The sequence below is a fragment of the Erpetoichthys calabaricus genome, chromosome 12 (genome assembly GCF_900747795.2).
Source record: "Erpetoichthys calabaricus chromosome 12, fErpCal1.3, whole genome shotgun sequence".
Classification (NCBI taxonomy): domain Eukaryota; kingdom Metazoa; phylum Chordata; class Cladistia; order Polypteriformes; family Polypteridae; genus Erpetoichthys; species Erpetoichthys calabaricus.
In genome coordinates this window covers 122,319,502-122,336,725 of record NC_041405.2, presented here as the reverse complement: position 1 = coordinate 122,336,725, position 17,224 = coordinate 122,319,502, and the positions used below count along the sequence as shown (strand labels likewise).

The 17,224-nt window shown below is 40.9% G+C and overlaps 2 protein-coding genes across 2 annotated transcripts in view; one reads left to right on the top strand and one right to left on the bottom strand.

The window, feature by feature from the left end:
• Positions 1-17,224, bottom strand: part of LOC114663138 (type-2 angiotensin II receptor-like) — a 241,545-nt gene that overhangs the window by 29,250 nt on the left and 195,071 nt on the right.
• The window catches only part of LOC114662548 (sodium- and chloride-dependent neutral and basic amino acid transporter B(0+)-like), a 185,803-nt gene continuing 179,405 nt past the window's right edge, over positions 10,827-17,224 (top strand). Inside the window, exon 1 of the mRNA XM_051935437.1 lies at positions 10,827-10,947. Coding sequence (XP_051791397.1) covers positions 10,879-10,947 — 69 coding nt within the window. The 5' untranslated portion in view covers positions 10,827-10,878. The remainder of the gene's footprint in view (positions 10,948-17,224) is intronic.

Genomic DNA, 17,224 nt, shown 5'->3' with positions numbered 1-17,224 from the left:
TTAATTTAATGGCTTGTTAGTCTGTGCAATGTAAGGCTCTTATATCGTAGATTTTTTTCCTTTCCAAGGATATCATCCAAATGAGTTGAAGCCTAAAACAGATCATTTTCAGTCTGTCACATTTTTCTATTAAGTGTTTTATTAAATCAAACAGTGCACGATGAACACACACAGATGTAATTGGAAAAAAGCTAGCTGGAGAACTGCTGGCTGCTTTGTCTTTTACATCTTATTGCTAATAAGGAGCAATTAAAACACTGAATGCAGCAGTTTAAGATTGAAATAAGCAATTAAGGTTGGAGAACCTTAACAAGCGAGACCACTAAAATGAAGCATCAAAATGTCACTTAAGCAATATGTGCTTCATCAGCAATAATTGAGTTCTCGTTAAGGAACTGGGTTGGAACAAAAACCTGCACATACTGCGGCTCACCAGGACCGACATTGCCTAACCCTGCTCTAGATCATATTCTTGGCCAAAGTTAGCTCCTATGCAGCCTGCGCCAGCTTCAGTGCAGCCACAGTTCCTGCCAGATCCTGTGCAGCCTACACCAGCTCCAGTGCAGCCACAGTTCCTACCAGCTAGTGTGCAGCCTGCACCATCTCCAGTGCAACCCCAGTTCCAGCCAGCTCCAGTGCAGCCACAGTTCCCACCAGCTCCTGTGCAGCCTGCGCCAGCTCCAGTGCACCCCCAGTTACAGCCAGCTTCAGTGCAGCCATAGTTCCAGCCAGCTCATGTGCAGACATCGTTTCAAACACTGTCACAGTCCTCAATTTCTAATTTAATTCCGCATCAGCACTACTGAAGGCTGCCTCCTCTGCACATTTGCACTCCTGCTGATTCTAGTGTGCCTGGATTAATGGAAATGGCAATTGCATCATCATATGGCATACCAAAACCAAAGTTAGCAGTCTTTTCTTCAGGCAAAGAGAGTGACTTTCTCATGCTTAAGAAAGGATTGGACAGTATTCTTGGCCCTCATTGCCATTTAACTGAAGATTATAAGTACCATATATTGCTGGATCATTTAGAGCTACCCACTGCTTTTCAGATTGCTAAAGGTACGTCCATCACCCATTCCCATACACTAGTGCAATGCAAGCTTTAGAGCAAAGATTTGGCCAACCAAAACAGTTAGTTCAACGTAAATTAAAGTCAATCCTAAACAGTCCAGCCTTAAGACCAGGTGACTCATTTATAGAACACTGCTTTAATAAACACATTATTATGAGTGGCAGTGCCAGAACATACACTCTACCAGATCTTGCAGAGTGGCTTGACCGGAAAACTCAGGCCATACAGATATCCAGATGTGCAATGGAAGCAGTTAAAGGAGAGCCCTACCGAAGAGAGCAGAAGCTCTTCAAGTTTACCAAGACCAAACCAGCTACAGTTCTTATAGGAAATGAGCAGTGCATGCTTTCTGCTTCAATTTCCTCTGTTCCATCAACCGACACTAAAACAACAAGTACAGCTAAGAAGCGGGACCGTTTTAAACTGTTTTGCCCTTACTAATAACCGTGAGCATTACCTCAATGCTTGAGAAACTTTCAGCAAATTGAGCCACACCAGAAAAGGAGACATGGGTTAAGGAACAAGATAGATGTTAGAGGTGCGGCCGAGGTCACAAACATGATAGTTGTACACTTAAGAAACCCTGTTCAACATGCGGAGGTCAATATTTACCTGTACTTCATGACATTCCTTCTACTACAGAGAATCAGAGCACTCTTACAGTAAATACATCGTCACCTTGTTTTTATGTCGACCAAATCAGCCACTCAGGCAGGGTGATGCTAAAGGTAGTCCCTGTACGGCTATGGAGTAGATCGAGAATATTAGATACATATGCTGTGTTAGATGATGGATCTGAGAGGACAATTATACTGCCAGTAGCTGCCAAACATCTTGAACTGAAAGGAGCTGAGGAGATCTTGTCACTGAGAACAGTAAGACATGATGTTATTCAATTGAAAGGTGCTGCTGTTTCCTTTGAGATATCCGCCCAAGCAGACCCGAAAGTAAAATATTGTATTCAAAGAGCTTTTACTACCAACGAACTGAACCTGGCTGAACAATCTTGTCCCATTGAAGTTTTGAAAAGAAAGTATAAACATTTAAGAGATATACCAATCCATGGCTTCAGCAGAGTTCAACCCCTGCTTCTCATAGGGTCAGATTACCCTCAGCTGATTACTTCTACTACTCCAGTTAGGATGGGACCTCCTGGGGGCCCTGTAGCAGTTCAGACACTATTAGGCTGGTCAATCCAAGGGCCCACAACCTTTTTGCAATTCCCTTCAAATGAAAGTTCTTGTCTCCACACCACATTACTCTCTCTCAATCAAGAATTGCATCATCATTTGGAGAGGCTTTGGCAGCTTGACTGCCACATAGGAATGAAAGGGAGATCATTCGCTCAAAGCAGGACAAAGCTGCACTGGCCACTCTGGAGAAAAAAACAACTCGTATCATAGTCAATGATGTGAGTCGCTATGGAAGAAAGATGCTACCCTCCTTCATGCACCACCTTCTTCAGTTATGGCTCTTTAAAGAGTCACTGAGCGCTGCCTGCTCAATACTCCAGAACTGGCGGCTGTGTATAACAAAGAAATACACAAGCTTATAGTGGAAGGTCATGTGATGAAGATACCAAGGGAAGAAGCTGAGAGATCTCATCAATCATGGTATGTTCCACACTATATTGTACAGCACAATGGCAAGGCCAGGGTTGTGTTCAACTGCTCTTACAGCTACCAGCAAATTCATCTAAATGATAACCTTTTGCCTGGACCAACATTAGGTCCATCACTACTTGGAGTACTGCTTAGGTTCCGAGAGCACAACATTGCCATAAGTGGAGATATACGGGTGATGTTTCACCAGGTCCAGTTACTTCCAGAAGATCAACCCCTCCTATGTTTTCTTTGGTTTAACTTGGAAAGAGAGCGCATCCCAGACACTTATGAATGGCGATTGTTACCCTACGGGACTACCTGTAGTCCATGCTGTGCTACATATGCCCTTCAGAGACACATAAAAGACAACTTAGTTGAGAGTGAGAAAATATTTGAGTCAATACTGCAGGCCTTCTATCTTGATAATAGCTTACAATCTTTACAGACACAACACCAGGCCATAAAGCTTATTAACACATTGAGATCCTTACTGGCAAAAGGAGGTTTTTAAATAAGATAGTGGGCCAGCAATGTCCCTGAGGTTGTAGCACACCTACCCACTGAGGCCAGATCAGAAGGCAGTGAACTATAGCTTACCGCAAACAAAGCTGACCCCCAAGAATCCACACTGGGACTTATTTGGCACTGCCCCTCAGACGCTTTGAGATACAAACACCGCCCTATTGCTATCACAGAACCTACAATGAGGAATATGTATCGGATACTGGCAACTCAATATTACCTACTGGAGTATATAATTCCTTTCACTACACAGACTCTGTGACTGGCTATATCTCCAAATGCATAGAGGATGTTACTGTTACCAAGGATGTTACCACAAGAGCCAACCAAAAGCCCTGGATGACAAGAGAAGTGCACAAGCTGCTCAAGATCAGAAATGCAGCCTTCAGATCTGGAGACAAGGCCGTCCTCAGGATCACCAGAGCCAACCTGTCTCGCGCTGTAAGGAGAGCTAAGTGGGCATACGTGCAGAGGATCAACAAACAATTCAGCAGCACCAGAGACAAACGTCGTATGTGGCAGGGTGTTCAGACAATTACAAACTACAAGCCCAACCCACACAGCAGCGATGATGATGCCTCCCTTCTGGATGAGCTGAACAACTTCTTCGCACGGTTTGAGGCGCAGAACAAAGAGCCTGCGAGAAAAGCAACACCTCCCTCCACTGACCAGGCACTTTGTTTCCCAATAAATGATGTGAAGAGGACTCTATCCAGAGTCAATCCATGCAAGGCTGCAGGACCTGACAACATACCTGGTCGTGTGCTCAAAGAATGTGCCAGTCAACTGGCTGGTGTCCTCACAGACATCTTCAACACATCTCTGAGCCAGTAGTCAGTCCCAGCATGCTTCAAGTCGACCACGAACATACCAGTGCCAAAGAAGTCATCAGTGACATGCCTGAATGACTACCGACTAGTTGCACTCACGCCAATCATAATGAAGTGCTTCGAAAGGTTAGTCATGTCACACATAAAGACTAATCTCCCTGCCTCCCTTGACCCTCTTCAGTTTGCATACCACTAAAACAGGTCAACTGAGGATGCCATATGCTGTGCCCTTTACCTCTCCCTGACACATCTGGATAAAAAAGACACATATGTCAGGATGCTATTCATAGACTTTAGCTCTGCCTTCAACACAATCATCCCTCAAAAGCTGGTTGTAAAACTGAGCAGGTTGGGCCTGAACACCACCCTCTGCAATTGGATCCTGGACTTCTTGACAGAGAGGCCCCAGTCAGTTCGGATGGGCTGCAACATTTCCAGCATCATCACACTGAGCACTGGAGCACCGCAGGGCTGCGTGCTTAGTCCACTGCTGTTCACCCTGCTGACTCACGACTGCACAGCCACACACAACACCAACCACATCATCAAGTTTGCGGATGATACAACGGTGCTGGGACTGATAAGCAGGGATGATGAAACAGCATACAGAGATGAGGTGGAGCAGCTGTCTGCATGGTGTGAAGACAACAATCTATTTCTCATGTCGACAAGACAAAAGAAATAATCGTGAACTTCAGAAAATCACGTCCTGCCCACATCCCACTCAGCATCAACGATTTAGATGTGGAGACTGTTAGGAGTACCAAGTTCCTCGGTGTGCACATAACTGAGGAACTTACATGGACACATAACGCCTCATCACTAAACAAGAAAGCCCAGCAGAGACTACACTTCCTGAGGCGACTGAAGCGAGCAAGTCTTCCCCCTTCCATCCTCACCATGTTCTACAGATGCACCATTGAGAGTGTTCTGACCAGCTGTATCACTGTCTGGTATGGCAACTGCAACATATCCGACCGCAAGTGCCTGCAAAGGATAGTGAAGACAGCAGAGAACATTATTGGGGTGCCTCTCCCTTCACTACAGGACATATTTTACAAACACAGTGTACGCAAGGCCTGCAGCATTGTGCAGGACCCCTTACACCCCTTACATGGACTTTTTACACTTCTGACATCCAAGAGAAGATACTACAGCATCAAAGCCAGATCTGCCAGGCTGCAGGAGAGTTTTTACCCCCAAGCTGTTAGACTCCTTAACACCAAGCTGCCCCCTGGGACCTTCCACACGGCCTCAACCACCTCTAAAAACAGAACTTTTATACATGTGAGCCACTGTCCTGCAAAGACGAGTTTGCAGGTAGAGAAGAACTGAAAATCTCCTACTGACCTTTAACTATTTTGACACTCTTGTCATCCTTCTGCTGTGAAACATTCTGACCTGTCAATGTTTACACATGTCTTAAACAACTATTATCATACACTGATAATTTCTGTATTATCTATATCTATTATTTATTATTTATTTATTATATTACATATCTTACACATCAATATTTGCACGGCATATTGTTACACTGTGGACCCTGAGCTTCGCAATTTCGTCTATCTGTATACTTGTATATGGTTGAGATGACAATAAAGTTCACTTTGACTTTGACTTTGAAAAGCCTGGTGCAGATGTTGTGGAGGAAGGTTGTAGACAGGGATGACCTTATACCAGAAGACCTCCTACAAGACTGGCAGGAATGGATAGAGGAGCTTCCCAACCTACAGAACATAACCATTCCCCGCTGTTACACTCCTGCATGTGACCGGTCCTCCTCTGCAATCGAGCTACATGTATTTTATGATGCTTCTGAAAGGGCATATGGTTCTGTGGTTTACCTTCAGATATAGAAGAGCAACCAGATTCATGTGGCATTTGTCATGGCAAGATCCAAAGTGGCACATAAAAACAATTATCTATGCCCCATTTTGAGCTTAGTGCAGCACTGTTTGGTGCTCAGTTGGCAAGGATGCTGAATCAGGAACTCACATTGACAATCACTCGGACAACCATGTGATCAGATTCAACCACAGTGCTGCACTGGATCAGGTCTGAATCATGTCAGTATAAAGTGTTTGTGGGGACAAGAGTCGCTGAGATACAGGATACGGTTGGATCTGAGAACTGGAGTTATGTTGATTCAGACAGCAATCCTGCTGATGACATTACCCGTGGCAAGACCCTGTTGAGTTTCTCTCAGCCTAATAGATGGAATCATGGTCCAGCATTTCTACATCAGTCTGTAGCTCATTGGCCTGTTTGCCCCATCATGAAGATAGAGTAATCAGAGGAGCTCCGTAAGTCTGCATTTTGTGGTAATGTATCAGTTAGCAATACTTCCAAGTTTGACTGGAGTAACTGCACAACATGGGATGATCTCATTATGGCCACACATCGAGCACTACATGGGGCAGCTGCTTCACCCATGTCTGCAGAAACACGCGTAGAAACAGAAGTTGCTGTCCTCCAGAGATCACAGTGTGAGTGCTTCCCTGAAGAAATCAGTGCTCTGAGGTCTAATAAACCTGTGTCTTCTAATAGCCATTTAATATCACTTGCTCCATCATTAGACACTTCCTTGGGTCTACTCAGAGTGGGAGGCAGACTCCGTATGGCTACTGCACTACCTGAAGACACAATTCATCCTATAGTACTAGCCCCAGACCACCAAGTAACAATGTTAATAATTCAAGATTATGACAATCGTCTTTTACATGCTGGTCCCGAAAGAGTATTTGCCAAATTAAGAAGGACCTATTGGACACTCAGAGGTCGTCAGGTCATAAAGAAACACCAGAGAAGTTGTGTGGAGTGTAGGAAGTGGCGCAGTAAACCAGTTGTACCTAAAATGGCTGATCTCCCCTCAGCTCGACTACGAATTCATCATCCCCCATTCTGGTCAACAGGGATCGACTGTTTTGGCCCTTATACAATCTGTATTGACAGAAGACATGAGAAAAGGTGGGGTATAATATTCATATGCCTTTCTACAAGGTGTGTGCATCTGGACCTGCTATGCAGCATGGTTTCAGATTCATTTTTACTTGCAGTCAGACGCTTTGTGGCAAGAAGAGGGAAACCTTATGAATTCCTATGTGACCAGGGCACCAATTTCAGTGGGAGTAATCGGGAACTCCAGGAGGCCTTTGCTGCATTGGAACCAGATCTGAAAGCCCGACTAGCTAACCAAAAAGTTAATTTCATGTTTAATCCACCTCATGCTCCACATTACGGTCGAGTGTGGTAGAGGGAAATTAAATCTATCAAGTCTTCCTTACAAGTCATTTTGAAGGACCAGGTTGTATCAGTGGAAGTTCTGATGACTTTACTGATTGAGGTTGAAGGTATTCTCAACTCTAAGCTGCTAGGGTATGTGTCATCGGACATAGCAGACCAGGACCCTATCACACCTAACTTACTGCTGATGGGGCGGCGGGATGCATCTCTTCCTCAAACTGTGTATGGACCTAGTCAAATTCTGGGACGCCGACATTATAGACAGAGCCAGGTCATTGCTGATCATTTTTGGAGACAGTTCATTCAATTTTATTTGCCAAATCTTCAGCTCCAACAGAAGTGGCAAAATTCTAATCTGGGTCTCAAGGTTGGACAGGCTGTTCTAATAATGGATCCACAATTACCTAGGGCTCAGTGGCCCGTCGGACGGGTTATGAAGGTCTTACCAAGTGACGATGGAAGGATAAGAGCTGCAGAAGTGGACATTAAAGGGAATAAATACATCAGTCCAGTGGCCAAACTAATTGAACTCCCGGAAATGCCTCAGGATCCGAACATAATTATTTGAAAATTCAGCAGAGAGCTTTGTGGATTACAAATGTACAGTATAAATTTGTGAGGGGGCTCTACAAAATACCCTGCTTTATGCTGAACATAGGCAAGACGCCCCACAAGACTATTGCGCATGCACTGCGTTTTGTTCCTGAATTGTAACGTGCTCAAAGTCTTTACCTGCTTGTTTGCGTTTTTCCAAGTTATAGTTTGCTGTTACCTTTTGTAACTGTGTGTTGTGCGTTACTGACAAAGTAAGTCGTTTCTTTTTTTTGCAGTGTTCACTGTAACTTAATATCTTAGTTAATGTTGCAACTTATGTTGACGGTCAGTGCAAGTATACAAAAGTGCTATTATGGCAATGTTTGCTGTTTGCGAATGAACATATTGTTTAGTCTGTGCACTGTTGACCTTTGGGGAGAGATGCGCTGTATTTTACTTCGCCCCAGGACGTTAAAATGTGTTGATTTTTGCAGTATTAAACGTAAAGGTTTTAAAATAAACGAATGCCGTCTTGGGCGTTACGCTGTACCTTTAATTCTGGTTAATAGTGCCACCTACTGGTTTGGTTAAACAATTATGTAAAGTTGAGTGATGTTTAACATTGCTCTTCCTGAATACTATGTAACTTTGACATTTAATTAGTTATGTGCATATTTGCATTTCATTTGTATTTGTGCACTTATTGAATTCCTTTATTTTTGTTTAGATACCACACATACACTTATGAATACAAATATATTAAAGTACTTGAAGCTGGCTGGAAACGGGTGTTATCTACTCTTTGGTGTAGCTGCGGTTCTTTCTAACCGAAGAATTAGGCCAGCAAGTGTACAATCAGCAGAGTAACGTACAACTGTTTCTCAAAGTTTGACGAGGCAGAACGCAGTTTAAGGCAAAGAAAAACAATCAAGGATCGATGGCGATGAGCCTATAGGTGTGAGAAACTGAGCTCGATTCCCGCTCCATTAATGTTTTGTGTTTATTTTGGGTTTTCCAGATTCCGTTCACAGTACAAATAAGTAATCAGGTGTAATAAATTAATCTTGGCGCGCGCTTGAGCGTTCCCTGCAGTGCTTTACAGTTCCGTCCCGGGTTGAAAATGCGAGTAATGCGTTTTCTTTATATAGCGCCTTTCCCATGCTCAAAGCGCTTCACCGAAATTGGGTTGATTCCTGTTTTGGAGCCGAGTGCTGCGCCTGTCAGGAAACCCGTGACCCAGTAACTGAAAAACAGAGATCGTGGGGGTACATGAATGAATGTAAAACTTTGTTATTGTTTAAAATCACGCATGTTGGTGTTTATAATATAATATTTTACTTTTATTTGCTTTGCAGACTCCTTTATCCAAAGCGACTTACAAAAGGAGGTCAGCATAATCGGGTAATGTAATTAACATTAATATTTTATGACTCTGTAAGTGAAAGCACTGTATAAAATAAAGACTGATCGCGTGAACAAAGTGTAATACTATTGTACATTACGAGATGTTTAATGAGAGTTGATCACGTCCAGTTTTTAAAGACCAATTAGAGACTCTCAAAATATAACACAATGGTCTTCTCTCATCCTCAATCCCGATCGAACCAATTCGGATTAGCTGGATGTAGCACGGAATGAAATACTGTAAAGCCCGAGCGAGGGTACAAGTAGTGAGGCCCACTCACACAAACACCGTCAAGGAGTCAATTGGGAATTGTTAATAAACGTACCTGAACGTTTTTGAAGGTGAGGAAGGAAAGGTGGTGTGCTTACTTGAAATCCCTACAAATATGAGAAGTACCACAGCCAAATTGTCTGGTCTCCCCAGTCGCTGGATCCATGGAGTTGTAATGCTATTCATCGCCCAGCCCGTTAGCATTCCCAAACTGTTACACATTTTATAAGTTAGAAGACTTGTTTTATTCATCGTTATTAATAAAACTCAGATGCAGAACAAAGAATGGCACTACTTCTCCTTGCCTTTGTTATTACGTTTATATCCCACCTTAGTGGTTTGTGTGGGTTATTCTTCGTGCACCGCGGTTTTGTGCCACGTCGACAGATCGGTGACTCTAAAGTGACCCATATGAGTAAGTCCGGATGAAGACCCCCACTGACCCCCACGGTAATGTAACGAACATAGCTCCCTAACAGAGAGTTGATCAATTTTATCATTTCTTTCAGCGCACTGACTCGTGATGTTTTCATACACCGCGATTCATCCCATGCTTGACTTCGGTTTGCGGAGGCTCGATCGTTGTAGGGATGTTGATCCGTCGATTTTTTCAACGAGCCGGGGTGCAAGATGGAAAGGTCCATTGATGTCAAGTGCCCCTGGGCATGCACCCAGAACACTCTGATGGCAGAGCCGCCTCTGCAGAGCGCGTGGGCCCCACGATCTGCTGGCCAGCAGGAGTGACTGCGGCTTTTAGAAAGGGTGGGTTCTGCCACATCCAGTGCTGGTTCTTGCCTTGCGTGTAGTGCAGAGCGGCTCAATCATATTCATGAAACGATCTAATCAGAGTGATGACATACAAATTGAACATTAGTTCTGATTGATGGTTTCGATAACATTCGATAAGCAACAGCTAAAAAGTAATGTATTCGATACGAATGAAATGTGAATGAAATGAATGTTTATATGAAAGGTGATTAATTCTTTATGTGTTTTAGTGTGAGACTGCCTTAACCAAATTTGCATGGCAATGACGGACGCTGCTAATTTAAAGTAAATCCTATCATTAACACTTTTTGTTGTCCCTGAATGATGGCTTGTGTTATTTAACAGCTTATCATTATGGGTTTCTGTGTGTCTGACACAACATTCTTGAAAAAAGAGAGAAAGAAAAACAACCCCCCGAAAACCCCACTGTTAATTAATTCTGCTCATCTTTCTTCAAGTACGGCCAGTACCAGAAAGTGCTGTGAGAGGAGGGGGGTGGTGGGGGGTATTGGGGGGCGCCAGAGGGGCTGGGTCCGTTATAAAGCAGGTAGCTGACACCTGTAGAGCTCAGGTGATGAAGGTGCCGCGGAGCTCTGCTGGGCAGAAGAAACGCCTCCAGTAAGAATGGTCAAAAACTTGGTGTCTAGAATGGAACTTCACTTTTCAAACCGTGCTGTAACGAAAAATGAAGATGTAAGTGATATTTTCTTCTTCTTGTTCCTTGTACCAGAAAAACAAGGGTAAATGTGCTTATTACTTTAAAAGCCAAATAAAGAAATGAGCAACAGTATACACAAGTCTGGGGCTGTAATATAAACGCAAATGCAATCATTTTGCAGATAGTTTTAAGCTAATCAAACAGTATAAAATTGTTAATTTCTACCCCTACTATGGGATGACAGCATTAGAAATCTAGAAAAAAAGTCAGAGGAAGGAAGGATATTCCCAGAAGGTTTTCTTTACAAATGAGCAGACACTGGTTCAAAGGTTTAGTTACTGACAACCTTATGGGCTGCTCATACACTGTAATTGCTGTATATCTTTGGTGTATTTCGTTATTTACTTTATACAGCAATATTGTGTGTAATACCTGCTTAATGTGACACTCATTCGCTGTTTCTGCATCCGGTTTCTTCCTGTTAAGCCATTTTTTCTTCCCACATCCCACAAACATTCAGGTCAGGATGACTGCCTACACCAAGTTAGCCCCTTGTGAGTGTTTGTTGGTCCTGTGATGGTCCTGTCCAAGGCTGTTTTCCTGCCTTGCACCCAGTGTTTCTGGGATAGGCCTCAGTCACCTGTGGGTATAAAAATGCTATGTTTTAGAGCTTTGGTAGAGTAAGTGAGTCTTTCAAAATTACAAGCTCCGTCAGACTTGTGCTTTGCAGTTCAGTGATGTTGCAGCTAAATCACTTTGTCTGCCCTGTCGTGCTGTCAACATCTCACAAATATTTGCCTTTTTAAATATCTGAGTCTGATGAAAGATACTAAACTTAGCACAATTTAGTGTTGAAACTTTTTATTTACTTTGTTTTTCCTGTATAAGGATGATTTCAACATATTGCCAAAATATCCACATGTCAACTCTTTATTTTATATAATTTTCTCTATAGTCAGTTGAATGAAGCAAAGTATTGAGAAAATAAAGTCAGTAAAGGCTGGGAAAGTGCACTGCAAAAAATTTTGTCCTTTCCATCTTAAAATTTTCTAGTGACCTGTTGCACTCAACAATTTTAGTTCACCTAATTAAAGTTGTGCAAATTGATTGTTTTGATTTGTGTTGACATCCTTACCATGTTGGCTTAAATAACAACAATAAGTTGTGTCAGTTAAATGTTTGGTACTCATCAGATCAGCTTGTTGTTCTAATTACAAATTCTGTGTTGTATTAAATACTGTTGTTTAGTTAACTACAAAGCCAGTATGAAAAAAACAAACACAACTGTAAATTTTATGCTGTACAAATTAAAACTAATACAGAAATTATTGAATAATACAGGACAAAAAGAAAATACTTTAAATATTTTATTGACATATCACTTTAAATTCTTAACATTTATAACTTTGCAGCTGCAATATTACTGTGTATTTAAGCTACACAGAAAGAATGCTTTATGTAAGAGCAATAGAATGGTGATGGAATCCAGATTTAGAGACTTATTTAGAAAACAAATAAATCAAATAAGACAATAGACCATTTAACAGTCAATTCCATTTAAATAACGTTTTTTAAAACAGAGATCAAAGACTTTTTTTTCTATTCAAAAGCAGGTGCCCAAACTGACAAAATTAACTGGAAGTGTCACACAGAAATTTGTATTATATTTGCAGATATTTTGTTTTTTAGAGATTGCACTCTAGCAGTGTAGTCATTTCCAAGGTACAGGAACACTTTCTAGACCACCACAAATGTGTATTTAAGGTTCTTGCGATAGTTCATGTTAAAAGCATAAAGTGGGCCAAACAGGATTGTAAAGGCATTTGTAAAGTTTCCCAAGTTCTCCATAACCACCTCCTCTTCAAGGACAATTACAACATTTACTGCACTGCACAGCAATCTTGAAGGGACGCCATTCCTGACCAAGTCTAAAATTCCCATCGTAATGTTCCTTGCAGAATTCTACAAAAGACATGAAATAAAATTAGACACTTCATAAAAATGACCATTGTCATGAGTATCACATAAACTGTAACAAGGTATCAAGTTCTGCATATATTAATGCAAGTTACTCCCCCATAAAACATCAAACTGATGCACCATAAAATGAGGAAAGCAAATTACCAGGATGTTTTTGAAATTGAGGCCAGCTCTTGTAGGTAGAAGGGAAGACTCAGAAGAACAGTGTCTCTTCTGTGTGCTGTTAAGTCTGTGGTCTGTGAAAGAAAAGAAAAACAAAACCAACACAAGATAAGGTCAATGAATGGAGGAAAAAGAGATTGCTTAGCTGATGATACACAGATAATACTAAGCTGAAGCTAAAAAGAAAAATCTAGATTACTCTGAAGTTGATAAATTGGTAAAATTACTTTAGATACGTTATCTACCTGTATATCCTGTTTTTCTAGTAGATTCTCCATTTCCTCTTGAGCTCTGTACATCATAAGCAAGCCCACAGTAGAACTGTCCAGTGATGTTAGGAGTAACTTCATGATCAGCGCAGGTTATGCGTAGAAATTCTGCATAAACCTATGTGTAAGCAAGACAGCGAGTGAGGACTGAGTTAATAAACTGCAGAAACAAACCAAGGGTATTTAAGACATTAAAGTGACATGTGAAATTTAATACTTACCTATTCTTCAACAGAAAGCCCTGGCCATCGTTGTTTAATTGTGTATAACATTGGCTGATCCTGTTGCATGGAAAATTTACAATAGCAGCACTGCATTGACTTTTGTTGAGAATTAAACATCTAAAATAAAAACATGACCAAAACAAAAAGTTATGTATTTAGAAGATTTTCAAACAGTAAATTTACATATAAAGACTCAAAACTAAAAACATAGTGGTGCTTACATGAATCTGATCACTGACAGAGAATGTTATAAACTAAAGTAAAAGTTCACCCTGGGCAGACATACCCAGTGTTAAATTCAAACTGGATAATGCATCCAACTGGAGTACTACATAGATGTGTTACAATGTGCTGAGAATGTCATACAGTACATATTATTAATAACATTAATTGATTAGAAAGTTATTCTTAATAAAGCAAATATAAATATTAATCAACTTCCATACAAAGTAATGTCAGATCTGCTAGCTATATAACAAAGTAAGGTAAACTCTGTACCAAATGATTATTATTACCCAAACTTTCACTAAAAGAATAACAAAATGCGTAATGTTAACTATACTGTTTGTTAGTTGATTGCTTTATTATATGGAGAAAAAAAATGAAATGGGAAAAGCTTCCAAGGCATGCCTCAGTTGTCACACTGTGCAAGGATAACCACTCAAATAATATGTGTAAAGCCAACCACCTAGTTTTAAAATTGTAATTACCACAATATAAGTGTTATCAATACATAGGCAAATGCATTAATGCATGTGTGTATGTGTATTATACAAGTTATATTTATATGTGTATGTGTATATATATATATATGTATGTATATATGTGTATATATATGTATATATGTATTTATTACTGTTGTATCATCTATTTACAGTTGTGCTATCTAAAATACATGTTGTTTTCCGTGTCTTTTTGCTTTTTGATGTTAGTGGGCTTATGTGTTTTCATGTGCTCTTCAGCTTGAGTTTGCTGGTCATTTGCCATATGCAGAAGTTGTGTTAAGCCATGTGAAGTGTGTTTGGCTGTAGGAGCTCTGCCACTACTTTGACATTCATGACGATACTTCGGGGGCAGATGAAATATTGGGCGCGTACTTAATATGTACTAACTACGTTTTCCTTTGCTGTGTTTTGAAAGCACGCTACCTGCCTCGCTTGTTCAAACTGAAGAATCAGAGGACATAGATCTGTATATGTAGCCAGCGTAGGGTCACCATTTTTCCTCCAAAGTGCCAACAAAGCACGCGTGCAATCGGCAGGACACATAAAATGCTAGTTTCACGTAGAGATTCCCGGGAAAAACTGCATTTCACATCTGAACACGCATCCTCCACGGTGACAGAATGAACCTTACAACAGAACTGGCATGTTGTGCATTTATTGCTGAATTTACCGTAGATGCCAAAATAACGCAGGAAACCACTTTAGTGCTAACGCACCTTTACAGTAATCCACCAAAGTCCCGTACCTTACGATAGCGAGTGATTAAAGACCTACACAATAGTCTCTCAAAAAAGCGGAAGTTTGGACAGGGGCTTGCAAAAAGCCTATGTCGGCTTACTCGAAAATGGAAAATGTGGCTGAAAGCAGACAATTGTATTGTAATCATAAAAGAGATGCATTTTTGCTGATATGCAGAGTTGTGTTAAAAACAGTAAGCAAATAATATTAACTTTACAGAAAACTAAACTGAAAACTAACTTACTTGGTTGACCAAGTTAATATTCAAAGAATTAATTGTTAAAATAATAGTGAAGAAAGTGTGGAATTTGCATTACTGAACAAAATTACACATAAGTGTACAACTTCACTTACCTGTTATGTATGACCGTTCATTTAACGTTACTTTTGACAGATTAATGCAAAGAAATTGTGCAGTTCGTCGTTTGGAGAAATCCAGAATGTTTGAATTTACTCCTCAATTTGCGCGTGCTCAGTAGATGAAAAGTACCAGGATTTTGCACAGCCAACATGTATTTTTTTGTCAAACCTGAAAAGCTGACTAAGTGCAGAAACATTATTGCACGTAATAAAATATTTTAAGTTGAATGGCAGTTATTGCATATACTTCTATTCAACACATTTTTCTGTTTCAGGACATTTTTTAACTAAGTTGTTGCACCAACACTTTTTTCTTCATAACCACAAATTTTCCTTTCTTGGATTGTTTACAGTGTGGCCTTTGTGGTCTACGGAAGCTCTGAACCGCACAGTGTTAATAAGAAGCTGCGAGCTAGTAAGTTGATGGCTAACTAATGTCATTTCCTTTTACTATAAATTAGTGCAGTGGTTAATGGTGCTGCTTCACGGATTTAACGATCTGGGCTTGAATGCATAGCCTGCTTTTATAAACTTGCCAATATCCATTTCTGTGGACTGTATCTGTGTGAGGAAAACATCAGACTGTTCAGTGATATGTCCTGTTTCCAGAAAATGATGTACAGTAGCACGCGATGGCATTTGGTGCTCATCTGAATGTATGAGGAGCACACGCAGTATTGGCCGGTGCGACCTTAAAGCACCTGGTGCACAGGCTATGGTAAGTGGTGCGCATGAGATATATACATGGTGGGCATGAGATAATAAGTTGTACGCACTAAATTGTTTCCCAGGAAGAAAAAAACACCATATCTCCTCAGGTGCTCCGTACGAGTGAGCAGACGAGTATCTGTAAACATAAAGCACGTACCCAAACCCTTACCCCATCCCCCCCAACCACAAGCCTAATCTTAACCATAGTGTAATGGGGTATGCATGGGAATTTCGTGACTGTCGTTCCGGGAAGTACCTGACATACGTCACAGGTATTGCAAGCTGCAGTAAAGCCCATCTCCTACCATCTCACACTCCTTTAATAAATAAAAGCCCAGCCGTCTGCTTTTTTATATCACCGCGCTACAAGAGCTGGAAGTGACGTCAAACTGAAGCGCCAAAGCCTTGGTAAAGGCAAATTTAGGTAGCCCCGAAGCGCACTTTTATAATATTTGTATCTAACATTATCTCGTACGTACGCGAAAACATCTCGTACGTACAGGAAAGTATCCCGTACGTACGAGATAAGAGTTATCCCATAATTTTTTTTCACTTTGCGGTTCAGAGCTTCCGTAGTGGTCCGTCCGGCAGTAGAAAGGTCACTAAGTGTAGAGTGTGTTGGGTGGAAGATTAGTGGAGTGAGATTATAATGGTCTCGGGGTCACACAGATTCATGAATTTTGATATGTTTTACGTCTCCAAGGGAACTGCAAAAATGGCTTTACTTTGTGATTTTTGTAGCAGGCAACAGGATATCACTCGACACAGACTGAGCTGTCTTACGTTTTATGTTGTTGATCCCCAAATTCTTGTCTGGGTACTCAATGAGATGCAAGTGCTTGTTATTTTTATATATAAAGTAAAATGTGGCACAACTGGAGCTTGACAGGACTATATATTGATACAAATCATTATTCCTTTATTAGTAGACAATTGGAAGAAGTGCTGTATGTACTGAGATACATATGGTGAATGTTATTATATTTGTTCATCCTTATTTTATTGTTATGGTTACTCTGGATAGTCATAAATCATCTGTCTATAAATTTTGTGTTCTAAATCTAAAAGTCTGTCAATATGCTATACACAAATAAAACAACCAATCTTTATTTTATGTTGTGTGTTTTAAGTGAACTGTGCAAA